This window comes from Lagopus leucura, unplaced genomic scaffold, assembly GCF_019238085.1.
Source record: "Lagopus leucura isolate 7727_CA_CO unplaced genomic scaffold, USGS_WTPT01 Super-Scaffold_1, whole genome shotgun sequence".
Classification (NCBI taxonomy): Eukaryota; Metazoa; Chordata; class Aves; order Galliformes; family Phasianidae; genus Lagopus; species Lagopus leucura.
In genome coordinates, this window is record NW_024962250.1 from 36,626,384 (window position 1) to 36,646,543 (window position 20,160).

General features: G+C 40.3%; 1 protein-coding gene across 1 annotated transcript in view; it reads left to right on the forward strand.

Annotated features, from left to right (window-relative positions):
- Window positions 1-20,160, forward strand: part of KCNH5 (potassium voltage-gated channel subfamily H member 5) — a 141,906-nt gene that overhangs the window by 38,158 nt on the left and 83,588 nt on the right. Inside the window, exons 6-7 of the mRNA XM_042866255.1 lie at window positions 3,553-3,945; window positions 18,412-18,841. Of these exons, the coding sequence (XP_042722189.1) occupies window positions 3,553-3,945; window positions 18,412-18,841 (823 nt within the window). The remainder of the gene's footprint in view (window positions 1-3,552; window positions 3,946-18,411; window positions 18,842-20,160) is intronic.

The window sequence follows — 20,160 nt, forward strand, 5'->3', positions numbered from 1 at the left end:
CATGGAACCAGACTCTGTGTTTCTGAGCGCCATGAAGGGTCAGAAACCATTGTGAGTGCCCACTTCTGGGCGAGTGGGGTTGTTCAAGAAGCCAGGTACTCTTCTTTGGAAGCATCCCTGCCTAGATCCATGGGGTTGTACAGGCACACTGACTGTACATATACCTTTAAGCTCAACTTTCTTGAAAAAGTCATTCCTGAAGTATTTTGCTAATAATTTTCTTCTTCAGAACTGATGAAATGAACTCTTTGGCAGGTTGCAAACATCTCCTTAACAGTGCAGATGGTGCAACAAGTGAAAGCCTTCAGGTTAACTGATGAAACAGAGGTACTGCTTTCATCTTCATGTCATTGGTAATGAAAATTATATGGGTAAAAAATGTGGTCAAAATATATGGGCTACTAAATATGACAGCCCTATCCCCCTTATGCCTGAGAGATTGTCCTCAGTTTGATGCTAAGAATTCGCAGCAGTTTTAAATGCTTTTTTCATTGTTGTTGTTTTGTTTTTCCTTTCTTGTCTAAGTGGACTTGTATATCACAAGCTTTACGTGGAATGAAATCAGAATAGAAGCCTACAATTTTCAAGGTGCTGGCAGCATGATGTTTTTCAAGAATTATCCCATACCAGTAGCTTTGCTGACTGCTGAATGATTCTCACTTGTTTTTCTAATTGATGACATTTCCAAGTTCTGTAAATCTGGTTATATTTATGAGTGCTTTTGTCTGGAAAAAGATTGGAGAAGGTATGGTAGCTATATTCAAACATGTCTAAAGCAGTTGCGTGGAACAGGAAATGGTTCACCATACCCACTGTAGCTAGTGGAAAAACTAATTGAAGTTGCAACAGGGGATTTAGGACGTGCAACAGGAAAAGCTCAAGTGAAGGTGAAGGTTGTTCGTGGGAATAGGTTTGGGGGGGAGTGCACAGTCTCCTCTCTTACAAGATTTTGCAGCTTCAGAATGCTTTAGAGGCAAAGTGTGCCAGGAATGCAGGGTGGGTTGCTTTTCCCAGGTAGAGGTGTGCCATCGCTGTTCAGGCACCATTTCCCATACTTCTGTATCTGAGGAGGTGCATTTTCCTCACAGCTCACCCCTGGCAGAAGGTACTGCCCACCTTCTGCCACCCGGTAGGCTTTGCCTCTTATCAGTCATATTAGTTGTAAGCAAGAACCATTGAGAGTCTGTGATGAATGGAGTTGACTAACAAGACACTGTATATTCTTTAGTGGTTTAAAATTAAAAATTCACACAGCATGAAATAAATAATCATTATAGTTCAGTAGTCTCCTCAGCCACTTGCCACCCACACACCATGTCAAAATCAGCATGCTATTATGCTAGGAATAATAATTATGCCTTTATTGTACCATGGGATCTTCTAAGCACTCTACCACCAGAGGCATAGGGAACTATCAAGCATATGTTCATCACATTCATCTTGAGCCCAAGGAAAATTATTATTCAATTTATAGTGAGTTACTGTTTCCAACTCCTGCCTCACTGAATGAGACAGGAAACAAACAGATCTGGAGAAACCATGGAAAGTAGTCCCTGTCCTGATGTATTGTGATAGTGAAGTGTGAAAATCTTGTCCGCAGGTGAGGCCAGAAAGAGGATATAACTAGAGATAATCTTCAGTTTGAGTCAAAGCCAAAATGGTGTTTTGGCATTTTGGCATTGAAGAAAGTTTCATGGGAAGAGAAAAGAGCACTGGTTGAGTGTGTTGGGGAAATGCATTGCTTTTGCCTGAGCAAGGATGCATGGATCCACGAGTGAGTTCCCCATGCCTGTTGGGTTAGATACAGGAGTGCTGCATGTGAGTTTTGAATTGCACACTGGGAAAGAGCACCTGGAGGTTGATATGTTTGTGGGTCTCTCGAGGGGCTTGGTGTCTGTAAGGGTCTCTGGTGAGCCCTTCTGGATCTGGGCTGCTTGGCATTGCATTGTTGGTTGGCTGGAGCTCAGCGCATGTCTTTGTGTTACATCCGAGCTGATGGCAGAGGGGCAGTTGTGGTCTCCTGGAGGTCTCTGCTGCACTCTTGCCGCTTCCCATGTTTTATGTCTGGTGGTTTTCTGACCACAGGATAGATTTGTTCAATTTTGGCTAATTCTGTAGAAAACAAATGGGTCGCTAGTGTAACAGGAAGTTAATTTTTCATTATATCAGCTTAGCTCATTTTCCTTAAATGATATGACTGCTAAATCTGACATTAAGGAAGGGTGGGAACAGGTAGGCACAGGGAGGTTTGCATCCCAGCTTACCGAATGACACTGAGCCAGATCAGACATATTGGGAAACCACACCATCCTCCACAGAGCGAGAGAGGCTGCTGCTGTTGTCCCTTAGTGATTTCTGGAGAAGAGGTTTTTCAGTCGAGCCAGGTTTTCGCTTGCTGATCTCAGTAACAATTTTTTTCGTCTTAAAAATAATGCTGTAAAGAATTAATGGAGAATCTGTATCTGGAACGCTGCAGTTCGTATTCTTAGTTGTGCTATTTATTCAGAACCATTCACTCCTCTTCACTGAGCGCCCATTCTGCATTTGATTGCTTTTACGCATATGAGGCTGCTATTTGCAATCTAACTGTCCTGCAAATATGGTGGATTAGTATGGGGCAGTCACAGAGCTGAAATGAGTTTAAGATTGCTGGAATTGCTTATTTTATCCTATGCATACTAGAGGCCCCCCCAAAGTGAAAAGGTGTGATTAGTTCCAAAATACACATGAATCTTTCAGTTGTCAGCACAGTATATTACCATGCTGTATGTTCCTTTGTGTTGGACTGAGATAAGAAGTAATTAGATCAGCTGAGAAGAATGTCTTGACTGAATTCGGCTTGGTTCCTTTGCAGTGTTTCGAGTGCCACAATTTACAAAAATGAGCACGGAGGTGGTTATAGTCACATGGAAAAAAAAAAAAAAAGAGAAGTAATTACAAGAAATAAAAGAGAACCCACTGGTGTTATTGAGCTTGTAAAGGCAACAACTTTTTGAAGAAAACAGACAGGAGGCATGGTATTACCACGGAGTTAGGGCAGAAGTTGTGTGTGTTATTTTAGAAAGAGGTCAGCCTGCAAGGCTGATGTGTGGCTAGATAGGGCATTGCTGTTGCTGAACAGTGGTTTAAAACAGAGACCAGATATGAAGGATTAATCTTGTTAAACTTCCAAGTGTGAATGAATACTTCACGTTTGTAACTGCAGGGCATGAGCCCATGCAGTGGTACCCATGACCTGTTGGCATAGAGCTTCTCTGCCCTTGCTATAGGCTTGGTTTCCCATGAGTACATCTGCAGAGACCTGCCTTTATGCAAGGTTATCCTCGTGTGCCCTCCTTATAGCTATCTCTGCTCTTTCTTAATGTGACTTATGCACCAACATGCTTGCTGGCTAAATAAATCAAATAATGTAGAAACTGTGGGTTGTCTTGGAATGTCCAATGAATACAGTCCTGTCTTTGTGCTTCTCCTTACAGAAATCTGTGAAATCCCTAATTGGATCACGTTAATTGAAAACAGTAGCGTTTTTGTGTTTTTTTCCTCCTCTTACAGGTTCTCCAGCTGGGATCTGATATTCTTCCTCAGTACAAGCAAGAAGCTCCAAAGACTCCACCGCACATTATACTACATTATTGTGCTTTTAAGACCACTTGGGACTGGGTCATCTTGATTCTAACCTTCTACACAGCAATTATGGTTCCATATAACGTCTCCTTCAAGACGAAGCAGAACAACATTGCCTGGCTTGTGCTGGACAGTGTCGTGGATGTTATTTTTCTGGTTGACATTGTTTTGAACTTTCATACAACCTTTGTTGGCCCTGGCGGAGAGGTTATATCTGATCCCAAACTCATAAGGATGAACTACCTGAAGACGTGGTTTGTGATTGATCTTCTGTCCTGTTTACCGTATGACATCATCAATGCCTTTGAGAATGTGGATGAGGTAAGCTGTTGTAGTCCACCACTAAATAAGTGTTTTAATTAGGAATTAATTTAGGGGTCTGCTTCTCTCTGTCTGGCAGCAGTAACAGGCAACATAGGCCTGTGCAAACATGCAGGAATGGCATTAGGCCTCCCATTTCAGATCAGACCCAGAGCTTGCATTATGAGTTCCTCATCTGTTGCAGGACAGCCTAACGCAGCTTTATGTAAATAATCAAAATTCTGTTTCTGCTGTGGCTGAAACTGAGAGGCAAATGCCTCTGAGTGAGCATTTTTAAAATCCTGCAGACAATACTGTAATTTTCTTTTTCTTGTGTTGTGTTTTTCAATGACTGATTGAGAAGGAAGTTTATCTCCCTTTTATTAAAAACATTTCTTAACTTAGTGCTGGAATTTTAGAAACTGTTTGAGGAGAGAGAACATACGTATCTTAAAGGGACACTGAATTAATGCTTTTTAACTGCTGAATGTATTAACGTTTAGTAAGTCGAGCTTGAAGCCTAAGATAACAGAGAGAACAAGGAATAACTAGGACAAATAATACAGGCACAAGTCAATGCAGAGAAAATTCATTATTAAAATGCAACTATAATGGCATTAGGATGTGTTTTAATTTTTCTCTAGAGCCTTTTATCTTTAGGACCATAAGCAGATGAAAAAGGCTGTTTGTTTTTTTTGAGACATTTTAACACTTTTTTTTTCTTAGAATACTTTGTTTTTTCAATTCCTAAAAAAAATCTGCAGTTATGTATCCTCACTTTAAGAAATCCCAGTTTATATTGTTGAATGCAGACTTTCGTGGTGCCCTTAAAATTCCATCCCTGTCTCTGGTCTGTGTATCTTCTTCTGACATTGTTCCATTTTATTTATAGAGAATATGACAGAAGTGATAATACTTAGTGCTTAAATTCAAGATTGTATGAAGGCTGCCCGTCTGGAATCAGGTTGTACAGTCAGGCTGTGTAAGGAGGTGGCATTATCAAGGTTGTAAATACACAGCTTTTTACCAGAACAGTTTCAGAAAAGAGGAGTTGGATTTTTATAAAAATTCAGTGTTGCTTTCAGATTTTTATGTTTTAATATGTAAAACAAACAGAAAGTTTCTGTGCCCAAGCCATACAGATTTAAACAACTTAAGAGCTTAAGCTCTTTCTCTAATGTATACATGGGAGGTAAACCATCTGCAGTGCTTATGACAGCAAAGAATTGTTGGCACAGTGCTTTATAAGTGAGGCACACTTACAGTGGCAAACTTTAACTAAAATGTAGTAACAGTAAAAAGGTAGCAGCTCTAGGATCACTGCAGTTCATGATATGATTTACCTTCAGACAAATGCAATACCAGCTCCTTTTTAACAAGAGAACCAGTGGCAGCATTTCTGTCTTGTGAAATAATGCATTACAGACCCTCCAGCAGACCCTTGGGTGTAAGTACTCCTGTACTTAATTTCAAACCCTTTCCAACCCATGTTTTCTCTGTCACCTGCAAAGAACTGATTTTGAAAACAGGTATGTAAACAGGCAGTCTTCCTCCCTGGGTCTGCATTTTCCCTTTTCTCTGATCATATGTCTTTGTTCGTGATGTGTACGTCCTTTAAGCTGGTTGGTGTGTTCTGTGTGGCTCCAGTTACTCTGCACTTCATATTCATTTCACATTTAACATTCTTTTTCAATGTTTTCTTCTCTGGGACTTAAATTCTTCGCCCTGCAGCAATGTGCTTGAACACTACTTCAAAAAAGAAGTAAATCGATAACCTTAATTTGGAAGAAATATCCTGATTGATTGAAAGGAGAGTGTTTCTCATTAGAAAGTGAGTGTTTCTTCCTTAAGGCGAGTGGAAGAGGGGTAAGATCTTCTAGCTCTTCTTTCTGGTAGATTTTTGCTCTTTATCTTGATGCTGTATGTTGGGTAAAGGAATTTCTCTTTAGCATTAAATTCTGTGGTTGTTGCATTTCCAGAGAAGTTGGTAGGAAATTGAAGCTTAGTTGTAAAGATGCTGTTGCTCTTTGGATTCTTGATGCGGATGCAAATCAGAGTGAATTGCCCTGAAAGCCAGCAGAGTGAAGGATTCCTTTCCAGATTTGCTCCCCTTGTGTGTCCCAGCTCCAGCCACTGCTGGTTTTTTCACATAAGACATCAAAAGTGCTTTTATTAGTTACTAAAGGATTCTGTAGGTGGGTGGGAGTGCAGTGCAGGCAGCTTCTTCTCCTCCCCATGAGCAGGTCTGGGATGCATAAGGAATAATGTGGCAAGGAGGGTGAGGTTTGTGGCTCTGTGTTCAGTGCATGTGGATTTGGTTTTAGCCCAGGCATAATAAAATACAAGCTGCCATTTCAGTGCCTTCTACTTCAGGGTATGTGTTTGCTAGCCTCTGCTCTTATAGGTGCTTGGAAGTTTCTTATGCAGAGGCTGAGTCATTAACAAAATGTTGTATGCATTTGATGGTGTTTTATGAAGTTATAATTAATAAGTAACTGCTCCAGACCACGTTACTTAGTGCGTTATCTACCTGTTCTTGAAAATGTCCAGAGATAGTGACTGTATCGTCTCCCTGGGCAGCCTGTTCCAGTACCTCACCAAAATACAAATACGACCTTGGCCAGAGTAGGAACAGTGCCTTTTTCATTACAAACACTGTGGCATAGCTGCAGTCTTGTGATATTCCAACCTGAAAAAGCATGACTGTAAATCAAAGTTGTTTTGCTGTTGAGTGGACGTAGAGCTTCAGTCCACATCCACCTGGATGTGATGAAAAGGATTATGAAACACAAATTGAGAATTGGGGGAATTAAGTTGATTTGATGCGGATTTAGAGGTGTAGGTTCCCATTCCTGGAGCCAGGCTGTTACATTCTGCTCTCAGGGATTTATGAGAATGTGGGGAAAAGGCAAGGTAATGAGAGAGAGATGCCTTGCACAGCTCAGAGTGATCTAAATTGATGTGATGGATGAGGAATTAAGTGGCTAAACGGTATTGAGAGGGTAGAAAAACAAGGTAAAATAGTTTGAAGAAAAATAATGTGGGAGAGAGGAAAGTGGCATCCTTAGTGGAATACTTGCCTTATTTAAGAAAATTGGTAGGATGAGATTGTCCCAGAAACCTCATGCATGGCATCTTTTCTAATTGGGAAATATTACTTGCACTGAAATACATTCTGGCTAAAGCAAAGCCATACAGAAAATCATTCATACGTAGCAGTGTAAGAAGGGACAGTACTAAACAGGGTGAGAAACCCAGCTAGTTTTCTAGGTGTAAACCAAAATGGGATGTGTGAACTCAGAACCCCTGAAACTGGGCTGTATTTTTTGTTCTTGTTGCGAGTTCCATGCAGACCCAAAGATTTTGGTCATGTGTAATTCCTATTGTTAGTAGGTTGATTAAAAGCTTGTAGAAATGTGAAGTCTAATCCCATTGCATGGAGTGTTGGGCTGAATCTGCAGCAGATGGATTTACAATGTGCCCAATGACACCGGTCCTTTTGCTTGTTCAGATAGCTTGGTCAAGCCATGCTATAGTTCCTTTTGGGAGCAGATGTGTGGATTTATTTTCAAAGGAACATGGGGTATTTTGGAGATGTTTGGAGCCTTGCAAATGAGAGAATTCCCTGCAGCTGGAAACACCCCAGGTGCCCACGCTCAGATAAGAGCTCTTCATCATGCTGCTATTGAGAGCTGCGTTTGAGCTTCTGAAATTTAGTACAGAGTACAGCCTCAAGACTAGGTGGGTGGATGAGCTTTTGTAGGCAATCTACCTCCTCAAAGTACCCATTTGGATGTTTGGAAGATCCTGGTGCACTTCATGTGCTCAGTTTTTTTTTTTTTTCCTGCCAGTTTTCACCTAGTTTCATGAATTTCTGAGATCGTAACAAAAGGAGATCTTGAAGATTTAGCTCAATTCTGCCAAAGGTGTGGCTCTAGAATGACTTGGCAAGAACTGCAAAGAGTGGAGTGGGATGCTGGGATAGCCAAACAGATAGTTTTCAAATGAGCTGTATACAAGACCATCTTTTCTGCAACAATTAATTTTCGTGAACTACTGGCTGAAAGTGGAAGCAGGCATTTAAACGAGATAAAGCTCTGAAATTCTGTGTCTCTTGTTTAATAATGTAAGACTACATGACCCAGTGGCCTTTAGAATTCAGTGATCTGAGCAGGACATAGTAAGGCATGGAATTTTAAGTATAATCTACTTTTAATTACTGTAATTGATCAATTTCAGTGATGGCAGAACCTTCTTTACATCACTGCTGTTAGCTAAAACAGTCATGTGTAAACTGAATGCAAATACAAGCTGGTAAAACTGGCTTCACCATGCTCACGTCTGCAGTGTTTTACTGCAAGCATTCCCTTTTCCAAAGCTGCTTGAAGAAGGCTTTACAGACCCCAGTGGTGGACTGAGTGGCGTGATCAATGTGGGGATAAATTGGCACATTTCAAGAATGTAGCTCTGGTCCTGAAATAATATCTGACAAAATAATTCCCAGAACTAAATCCCTGATGCAGCCAACTGTTAAACTATGTTGAAAACTCCTAGCAACGCAATGACAGATACGCTAAGCCTGGGACCTGGCATTTTCTCCTTTGTTATGTGGTGGGAAGGCAATTAAGTATGAAGAACGCTGTCATCCTGCTGCAGTGTGCAGAAAAATGTAATATACTAATATAGTGGCTTGGTAAAGATGTCTAAATATAAGTGTAGCCAACCACAGATGACTTGATATAGATGTTTAACTATATTCCCCGTCACTTAGGTGCAGAATTGCAGCAGTTGTTCTTAGCTTTTTTTTTTTTTTTTTGAGCTACAGTTCTGTCTGCCATACATTAATGACCAACTTTGTAACTGCTGTAAGAGGATGGCAGCTTTGGGATGTTTGAGCAGGTTCCTAACTGGAAGTGCATAGATGTCATTTTGATATGTGGGAAAACTTGTGATGGGAAGTGTCTGAAACTCGGTTGATGCTATAAAGGCATGGTGTGTATGATGGTGGGAGGCAGATGTTGGGTACAAGCACTTTAACTTGAATTGTTAGTCAGAGCCATACAAAGAAACAAAAAATCTAATTAGGGCAAGTTGTATGGGGAGAACTTTCAAGGAAAGCTTTGTATCCTGTGGATGCTGTCTCTTGCAGAGGAGGAGGTGTTAATGGAGGAGACAAGGCACATGAAGTAATCCAGTCAGATACTGAATTAAGTAATGCTGATGGTAATAGCATAAATCCACATTATTGAGCTTGTGGTGCACAGCCATGAGTGGAAGGAAAGGAGTCTCAGTCTTTGGGTATGCAGGCAGTTGCTATGCACAGAATGGATCCCATCCCTCTGGAGAAAATAATTGTATGGCTGGTGGTTTACTTAGACACATTTTCCTATAGATAGAGAGCCTTGTAACCCGGTGCAAGTCTTTATTTTGCTGAATCCTGAAGAGTGGGTTGTTGTTACCCATAGCCCTTGGCATTAGGGCTACACATAGCTTCAGAAATACTTGCAGAAATATTGCAGCTCATGTTACTCTCTCCTGATATTTCTTCTCTTTTCCTTCTTATATTTGGGATAGGAAACTTTTGGTTTCTTGTTGGCACTGAGCTATCAACTAAATTCAGTAGCTGTCCTGGCTGCTGGGACTCCCCTTCCTCTCCCTCCCTTTTGGCCTCCATCTGCCTTCTCTAAATAAGTGAAAATTACAGTATTTTATGATATCATTATATTTTAATGATATCATCATCATTTTTTACGATATCATTGCTCAGTTGGGTACCCTGCTGTACTAACAAAAATAACAGAAGTCCTCATACATCTCAACTGGAATCTAAAGTAAATATTTGGAAGTCTTCCTTCTTTTTATAACCTCATTTCTTCAGTGTCTGAAATGTTTTGAGCTGTGTGGCCGTACCATAAACAGTTCACTGGAATTGTATTTACGGTGTTATAGGTTATTGATATTTTTCTTAGGGGGAAGAAGCCAACAGAAAAGCTTCCAATTTTCATGGGGTGAAAGAAAGGTCCTGAGCAATAAATTCGGAGATGCTTTCAGGGACTGCACGAGAAAATGTACTTGCTTTCATTTTGCTTTAAGGACTCGATTTTGTGCTTACTACATTCCCTACTTCCACTGCTATCAGAGATGCAGGACCAGACGTTAAATGGGCTCAGACTGGACCCAGGGTTGAGGTAGCTTCTGCAGAAGCCGTGTCCCTTATTCCAGTGTAGATTTATGTAATTGAATCAAACCATAATTTCAGTTCTTAAAGTGGTGATAAATCAGAAAAGTTGCGTTTTTATTTTTCTCATTTCAGCATTTTGATTTGTATGTATGCAACTTTATTGCTCTAATTGATTACCTAAAATAAATGGTTTCTGAGATATGTTGGAAGATTTATTTCAACATTAGCTCCAGTAAAGACGCATTAAGGAGCTAACCAGAGATTTTAGAGCTAAGCTCTATTTAAGTAGCTCAGCTTGAAAATTTCTTTTGGGAGTGATTTGCTAGTTGAATTTCAAGCAGCTTGTCTGTCCTTCTGGATGGTCCTCCTGTGCAATAGAGAAGAATACCTGCTGGAGATGGGCCTGCAGATTCACCCTGTACCCAAATGCTCCTTTATCTGAAGTGTCACTCTGTCCCCAGATGCTCATTTCTCACTAATACTAGTGTGACTAGTTCAGATGTGGACCTCTTCACAGTGTAGTTTAGACTGAGATGAGATGCAGCCTGCCCTTGAGACTGTATGTAATTCACCTCACTTCAGCTTCTTAAACAGTAAGAACAAAAACGGGGGGCGGGGGGGAGGAAAAAAAAAAAAAAGAAATAAGGGAAAATACAGAGGGATCATTTGAGTCACTGACTCATGTCTTTAGTGGGCAGGTTCATCCTATCATCCTTGTGATAAACTGATCAAAATCCGCCTTAATTCATGGTGTCTGCAAATCTGTCTTAATTTGCAGTCTGCTTGGTTGTCCCTGTGCCAGCCTTCTTGGTCACTTTAAATATTTCTTCTTTTTCCCTCATGGTTACCTCTTTGATGTGCTTAGAAAGAACAGTCACCCCCCGCACACACGCACATTGATTTTCCTTTATGTAGTCTAAGCAAGCTGATCTTGTCTAGAAACATTTTTATGAAAGGGGCTTTAGGATTTTTTTTTTCCTGCACATCATTGTGTTTGAATACATCTATTTAGAGCTGAGTTGTAAGAGTCCATCACCTCCTTGGGAATGGGGCTTGGCTTTCCCTCTTGCCCTTGGCAGCGCTCACCTGATGCATCCTGGAACTGGATTAACCTTTTCTGTGAGTGCAACCCACTGATTTCTCTGAGTCTCCATGTTTTTAATTAGCGTACCCAAACATTTCTTATTCTCCATCATTTTCAGCTAAAGAGGTTTGTTATCAGAGAGGGCTGTCAGAAAATCTTGGCAAGACCCCAGCTAACCTAAGCTTAGCAAACCCATGCTGCTGCATTGATTGCGTTTTGATTTATCTCAGCGTTTCTAATTACTCTTTCTCTTAACATTTGTTTGGGTAGTATATCTGTTTGTTTCCTTCTTGATGCATTAAGTTTTCTGAAAAACATGTACATCATCTTTGAAAACTAAAGCTACCTAATTTAATTTTCAGCCCGTCTGTATTATTTTTACATCACTGCAGCCTGGTCGCTTTGGTTGTTTGTTTTTTTTTTCCTTCTCTCCATTTATGAGCGTGAAGAATCTCTGAGTATTTGTTTCAGCGTTTGTTGCAAGGAAATGTTTGACCTGACATTTGGCAGTTCTCACTTTATACCTATTTATTTACTTATTCTTTTGCCTTCTGAGGTGTAATGTTTTTTCTTGAGCATTTGTTTGTTTGTTTCATATGTCCATTCTTTATTTCTGTTTCATTCTTTGGGATGATGATTTCTGTTTAGAACTGATGCTGAGCTTTACAGATTTTGCTCCTGTCTTGAGTCACAACCTCTGATAGCCTTAGGTATCTTTTGAAGTAAGGACACTCCAGGCAACCTCGCCTGTCAAGTGTCCAACTCCCATCTCTCCTACTCCACTTGCCTTCCCTTGTTTCTATCTGTAACTCGGTATGATACCATTCATAGTTCATCTGCTGTTGCACTTTTGAAATCAAGCTAGTCCAGTTTACTCTGAGTTTGTTCATTTTTTGTGAACCAGTTCAATTCCTTTTTCGAGTCAATGGGGACTTCTGCAAATTCCTATCAGAATGAAATATAGTACAGCATCACTTGCTATGGAGTAATTGGCTGTTCACTGAAGAAATAAGCATGCCATTGCATCTGCAGAAAATCTTGTCCTACTGTTATTAATAACGTTTATTCTCCAAACTCATATTCAGAAAGTTAAGTCACATTGTGAGACAGTGCTCTGTAATATCTGTCTCTGTAATAACATAATACAGGTTTGGATGCTGCTCAAATCTGGACTATCCAGATTTCTAAGGATGGGTTTAATTTCCCTTCTGTAAGCTGTGTAAGCGATAGGCTTCAGCCTCTTTGCATTCAGTGAGGGGGGAGAGACAGCTCCAGGAGATGACTCATCCCACTGCTGCCTGAAAACCTTTCCTGACGTGCTCCTCTCTTCATGTACCGGGGGGGAAAACTGGCTAATTCACATAGATCGGGTGGCTTGCTATAGGGCTGCATCATTGTGAGAGCTGAACCCCATCCCAGGAGGCTGCTTAGAGCTCAATCATGGTGTAACTTGGGCTTGTGTGCCGCAGCTCGGGCTGCATGAAACCGTTTTGCTCTTGCATGGAGATAACCAGTAATGAGCAGCGTCCCCCAGGGGTCTGTCTTGGGACCAGTGCTCTATAACATCTTTATCAGTGACATCGATGACGGAATCAAGTGCACTCTGAGCAAGTTTGCTGATGACACCAACCTGAGTGGTGCGGTTGACACGGTGGTAGGAAGGGATGCCATTCAGAAGGACCTCAACAGATTGAAAGGTGGGCCTGGGTGAACCTAATGAGGTTCAACACAGTGAAGTGCAAGGTTTTGCACTTGGGCCGGAGGAATCCCAGTCATCCATACAAACTGGAAAGAGCAGTCCTTGAGAGCAGCCCTGCAGAGAAGGACCTGGGGGTACTGATGGATGAAAAGCTTAACCTGAGCCAGCAGCTCGGAAAGCAAATGGTATCCTGGGCTCCATCAGGAGAGGGGTGGCCAGCAGGGACAGGGAGGTGATTGTCCCCCTCTACTCTGCTCTTGTGAGGCCCCCTCTGGAGTACTGTGTCCAGGTCTGGAGCCTCCAGTACAAGAAAGACAGGGAGCTGTTGGAGAGGGTCCAGAGGAGGGCCACAAAGGTAGTCAGGGGGCTGGAGCACCTCCCCTACGAAGATAGGCTGAGGGAGCTGGGCTTGTTCAGCCTGGAGAAAAGAAGGCTGCGGGGTGACCTCATTGTAGCCTTTCAGTACCTAAAGGGAGCCTATAAACAGGAGAGGAATCAACTCTTTTTGAAAGGGTAGATAACTGCAGGACAATGGTAAATGGTTTTAAGTTGAGAGTCGGAAGATTTAGGTTGGATGTCTGGGAGAATTTCTTTACAGAGAGAGTGGTGAGGTGCTGGAACAGCTGCCCAGAGAGGTTGTGGATGCCCCGTCCCTCGAGGTGTTCAAGGCCAGGTTGGATGGAGTCCTGGGCAGCCTGGGCTGGTATGAAATGTGGAGGTTGGTGGCCCTACATGTGGGAAGGGGTTTAGAGATTCATGATCCTTGAGGTCCTTTCCAACCTGAGCCATTCTGTGATAAAGAATCCTGGGTTATGTTTTATGAATGCAGGATGCTGTCATTGATTTGGATCTAGCAACTCTTAAGTTTATTAACTAAAATTTAGTTTAAGAAGGTCCACATGTGCTGTGATCACTTTCTTGACTGTGGTGAGATGCCCTAAAATGGTTCATAGAAAGGTCCTCAGTTCTGGTGCCATAAATTCGTCAAAACCGCCATGTGCTGAACATCAAGATCTAGAGAAAAGTTTTTCTTGTTTTCCTCTAGCCTCATCTGAAGGCAGTACTGTGTGTTAAATGGTGCAGTACCAATCCCCATTTTCAGAGCCAGAAGGATATAAGTGTTGGAACACATTTAATTTGCATGTTTTTCTCTCTCTCTTTTTTTTTTTTCTTGTCATTGCTGTGGCATATATGCCTGCAGCTAACAACGTATAAACAAAAAATCATGGAGTGAAATCTAATCAAAAAAGTGCCCAGAGTAAAAAACACATTGTTCCCTAACAGGAAAAAAAAAAAGTAATGCACAAATGTACTATTTCACTGTATGTACTGGGATTTAATTTTGTGGCTTGAGCAGATTTTAGAGAATTTAGATGGTAGAAAATGGCTGCTTATGCCTTTATTTTACGTTTATGCAGTAATTTCCTACCGCAGAAAAGACTTATTAGATTAGCAAGTAACCAGCTGATTAAATTTTTTATGCGTTTTACAAAGATGCAGCTTTGCTATTCTTAGAATTGCTCCTTCTTACAGCAGACCCTCCTCTTGTGTTTTCCAGCTGAGGAGAGGACATCTCCGGTGCTAACACCAACTTGAATTATTTCCTGCACTTGTTAACCTGCATTTTCCTTTGGTGACAGTGTTCCCTTTATCCTCTTGCATGTTTGACTCTTGACCCCTGTATAATGTGACTTTGAAAGCTTCATTCTTCCTGCTGACTGCCTTATCAGGGATTCATTACGTGTGGGAGAGCTTAGCTCCCACTTCTGGCTCAGGGTCCAGAGGTCTGTTCCCGCTGGCTGTACTGCAATTGCAAAAAAGATCTTGCTCAGTCTTTGGTCAGAAAAATTTAGCCGGAAGCAGACATGCAGCTTAAAGGCTTCTTTTCTCATTGAAGACTGAAGTTTGATAATGTGGTTGCATTTAGGATCTGAAATGAGAAAGTTCAGGTAGCTGTAACAGGAAGGAATGGTCCCCTCTGCATTTCAGAGCAATATCCCCCCACTATCAAACTGAATTAATTTTCTCAGCATATAAGAAAAATTGAGAAAACAGATTTTGCTAGATGCTTAAGTCAATAAGCTTTGATTTGTTTATTCATGAATGGATTTAATTTAATTCTGAAGTTGAACATCTTTTCCCCAGAAATGTCCTTCTGGATAAATTTGACATTGTCAGCTTCCTCTGTGGTGGTGCCTTCTACTATTCACTGAATAGAAATGGCAGTGCAAAAGCTGCTGGTTCACAGCTACTGCGTGTTCTCTCCTGATTGAGTGGCCTCAGAAACCATGGGGAAACTCTCTGCAGTTGCACTGGTGTATGACTCACGCTCCTAAGCTGATTTGATTTGGGACTTCAGGTTCCAAACTGGACAAACAGAATGCAGTTCTGAAGTAGGTGGTTTTTCTGTTAGAAGATTTCTGTGACTGAGATGATGAAGAAGAGCAATCTGAATGAATGTCCTCTTCCGATGAAGATATGGTCATAAACATTGGCCAAAACCTCTAAGGACAGGGTTAGATAGTGTATACCATGAGATATTCTCAGTCAAAGAAACACAGAGCAACCGATGCTACAGATTATTGCCCCCAGAAACCAAATATGGCAGTAGAACAGCACACACCCGTCTTAGAAGGCAGGATTTGCAGTATCAAAAGCATGTATTATTTAAGTGATGCTAGCACCAAACTGGATCTTATGCTCCATTTAAGGTTTCTAATCACCTCTCTGTTCCATGAGTGCTGAAGTTATTTCAGTTAGAGCAGGTGCCTGCTCTTTAATAGAGAGGGTTTTGAGAGGCATTTGCTATGGAGCATAAATGCAGTTAAAAGAAAAATGAAATAAAAGGCAGCAAGTAATCAGCTGAATTAAAAACACCAAAATCTGTAATAGCTCAGGCTTGATTCGAGGCAGTTTTCAGTATAATTTTCAGCAAAGGGACTGTTGGTGTATTTTGGGCAGAGCTTTATGTATTAAGAGTTGGGCCAATATTGTCAAGAGGTATTTGAAGTATAAAGGTTCCTCTGACCAGCTGTAAGTACCCAGCACTTAATAGTGCAGTAAAGTCACATGCCCATTTAGTATGTGTCAGATTGCTCTTTCCTAGGTAGTGTTTTATGGAATACGCTTCTAAGGCTCCTGACATTGTCTCAGTATTTTGCAAAATTAGATGTGACATGTGACCTCTCAGTAAACATATCTGATTATTTTTCCACAGAGCAGTGTGTTAGATTGAGCAGGCCTGAAGACTTATAGGACTTTTGAGTAAGATTTGTTCAATTATTCTTTGGAAAGAATGCTTTTGAATGTCAGCTGAAACAGAACATTTCTCTTTGTTTTATACATGATTGTTATCTTGGCTTTTAGGAAAAGAGAAGCTGTGGCACAGACTTTCTTCCAGGCTCTGACATGAATATATATTGTTATATTGTTATATTAGTTGTATTACTGCTAAACGGCCCATGTAATTTCGGGAATGAAGATGTAATATAGATGGAGAATGGCTTTCTGGTCAGGGACTGACTCTTAGATTTGGATTCTATGGTAGTAAATGCAGTGTAAGCCTTGTTGCTGGGACAAATGCAAACTACTGGGTGCAGAAAATGGATTTTAAGTTCAGATTTCAGATCTCTAGCTCCTCAGCTATACTCCTGGTAACAAACAACAAAAATGGAAATAATGTATCTCTCTCTTTTTTTTTTTTCTTCTTATTTTTACATTAGATAATGTGATTTACTGTGACTCTGTGACAGTGTTTCTGACTCATACAGTATTCCACTGAAACCAATCCATTGCATAACAAACTCTTTGAAGAACTTCCCAGATTACTGCACAAGTTGACCATGCAGAGTGGCTCAAAGATATATATCCCAAATCAATTAATAGGTAGATGTTTAGATGAAAATAAGAGTGATAAACTAGACCTGCATCTTGCATAAATGCAAAATACGGAAGTGAAAATTCCACTTCCCTCTGTGATATTAGTCATCATGTGAGCTTGAATGCAAATAAAGAACTTCAATTTATTAAGGATTTGGGGATCTGAAACAAATTCCAACAGGGTTTGAAAAGCATACAATAACTTTGTTGAACAGATTACATCTAGCAATATCAGTTGCATTTCACTCTTCAAACGTTAATTGTGCGAAGAAACAGAGATGCAAAAGGGGGAAGATTCTCATAAGGAAAACTCCAGAAAGTGAAGTTTTTTACTGTTTGATAATATAATTAGCCAGTGTTTTGACTAGACTGATTTGATAATGATGCATAGAAAAGGGCAATTTAATCTTGGCACGGTAACTAGGAATGTTTGCCTCATTGCTTTCTGTGTCTTAATTTCGACTTTCAGAATCTGGAGACATTTAATTTAATGTTTTATATTAGAAACCTTCTTTTGCAAAGCTTCTATTTTAAATCACTAATTAATTTAATGCACATGTTAGGCATTTCATGGGATTGCAATAGATCAGGAACATGTTTTTTTTCTTTCTGCATCTATAAACTCTGTTAAAATACATTGCCAACTGTGTGTACGTAGAAGAACAAATACATTTCTTGTTGTTTCCTCTCAGACGTTTCCATCAACTTTTTGATTGTCCCTGTGCTTCTGTTCCATAAATATTTGTGCTTGCACTTACTTGTACTTCATTTATCTTGGCTGATAAAAAAAAAAACAAAAACTACTCTGAATGCTGAATTCTTGCTTTAGGAAAGTATCTGCAATATCTGTTGATATGCAAAGAAATTAACCCTGTGTGGAAAGGCATGCAGCTTTCTTGCCAGTGCTCTGCAGTCTGTATTGCCCTCACTTCGGAGAGGTGATGCGCCCACACAGTTTTTAGGTCTGTGTTCAGTCAGTGAGATTTACTTACAAATAACAAAACTGGCCGTTACATTAGCTGTAATAAAGCATACAATGAGATGGAGAGTGTTGGACCGAAGTTAGCCAGCTACTGTCTGATGGATGCAAGAGCAGCGGGCAGATTTCTATATTATTTTTAAAAGTAATTACAATTACTTTCTAATGTTTCTCTTGTGCATCTGGTAATGCTGCAGGCTGTTGAGGCAGATGGACCACACCACTTTGGTCAGAGTGACAATCCCCCTTCCTTGGTTTTAATGTATTGCTGTTGTGTTCTGGGCAGTTTGGAGGAAAGCTCCCCTAATGGTGTACTTCAATCGCTGCTCCTCCACGTTTGACTTCGGAGGTCAAAGCAAAATGTACCATTTACTTCAAGTTGGTGAAAGTTCATCCGTGTTGTAACGAACATGCCATTTCTCACTTTGAATTTCACAGGATTCTTTTGTTACTTTGAAAGATTTAAGTTTAAACTAAGTAACTTATACAGCTATCCAATGCCAAACTTAATTTACCCTGCTGAGGACAAAAGTACTGCATCATCTCTCATCCAAGGCACTAGAAATTGTATGGAAAGGTTTCACACAGCTGCAGGAATCGCTGTAATTTTCTTTGTTAACCAGCAGGATTCCTCTGATGAAATAATAATCTTTTTTCTTTTGTAGGGGATCAGTAGCCTCTTCAGTTCACTAAAAGTGGTGCGTCTTCTCCGACTTGGTCGAGTTGCCAGAAAGTTGGACCATTATTTGGAATATGGTGCTGCCGTACTGGTACTGCTGGTGTGTGTGTTTGGACTGGTGGCCCACTGGCTAGCCTGCATATGGTACAGCATCGGGGACTATGAAGTTATAGATGAAGTCACTAACACAATCAAAACAGATAGCTGGCTCTACCAGTTGGCACTGAGTATTGGGACACCATATCGATACAACACCACTGGCTCAGGGCAGTGGGAAGGAGGACCCAGTAAAGATTCCTTGTACATATCCTCTCTCTACTTTACCATGACAAGCCTTACAACGATAGGATTTGGAAACATAGCACCAACCACTGATGGAGAGAAGATTTTTTCAGTGGCCATGATGATGGTTGGCTGTAAGTAGAATTCGCTTTTACCGTGTTTAAGCCAAAGGTGATTGCATATGCAGTGAGATGATTGCATAGAATATTTGCAGTAAGTTTTTTGACACTATAGAGAAACTGAAGTCCCTGTAAATGATCATTAAATGAACTTGAATTTATAGTTAAAACTTTTAACTTGTTTGCAAGAATAAGTATAGTAAGTCTGTGTGTCCAGTGATAATTATGTATTGAATTAATGTCCTCTTTTTTATACTTTAAAGATGGTTTCTATCACATTTAAAAGACCTTGACTGAAATTTGGTCAGAAGTTGGATTGTATGCTCTAATCCACACAGCCTGATTGAGTTTTGCTTGTAAGTTTGGGCAGGCTTGGAAACATTTGAGGTGGGTTTATCCAGTTCTGTAAACATTTAGTGATTCCGTGGTGATTGCGTACTCTATTGCAGTGGTTTGACTTACAAGGCCAACAAGTTGACTTACAGAAGTCTCATAAGTGTGACGGCCTTCATCACCAGCAAGACTAGAAATGAAAGAACTCACAAAATACTACAGTGCACCTTTGCTTCTTGCTGTTTCTCTTCTGAAATACTTTAAAAACAATAGTGGTAAAGCACATTTCCCATTTGCAGTGCTGCCAAAGTTAGATGACTGAGCAGCTCTCCAGGTTAACAAGACATTTCCAAATACAGCAAATGATGCTGAAGATGTTAATCCTGTTTGGCAAAATTATTTTCCTGTTAAATAAATAATGCTTGGTATTTCACTGATGCTTTCTATTTTCTAAGTTCCAAATGAACACTAAGCAATTATGTAACAAAAGAACAAACAAAACCTTTTGAAAATAAGATCTGCATAATCTCTCTGATAATTATCTCTGCTAACACTTTGAGCTCATCCCAGAGATGTACTGTACTTTAAAAAGTAAGTTTTCTAGCTAAATTCTTTCTAGATCTTCAGAAGATTAAAGCTATTTATTTGGATATTTTAAAATGCGTATTTAAAAAAAGGATTGTGATTTTATGACTCTGGTTGAAGTGTGGTGCAATTAAATTTATACTCAACAGAATCTTTAAATGATGGTTTGACATGCTTCGAAACATTACAAAGTCCATAAAAAACAAATCCCCAAGCTAGATCATTAATGAGCCATTGCAGCTGGGCTGTGGAAAATCTATAGGTGCTGATTAGCTGTTTGTTGAAGCTGCTGGGTGGTATTCACAGAGGACTGGGCTTTGGATAATGCAGTGGATTTAGAATGTTTTAAATGCAGTAGTAATTACTTTCCTTGGCTTTTGGAGGGACTTCTGTTGCCCTGAAGAGGAGTGTCCCAA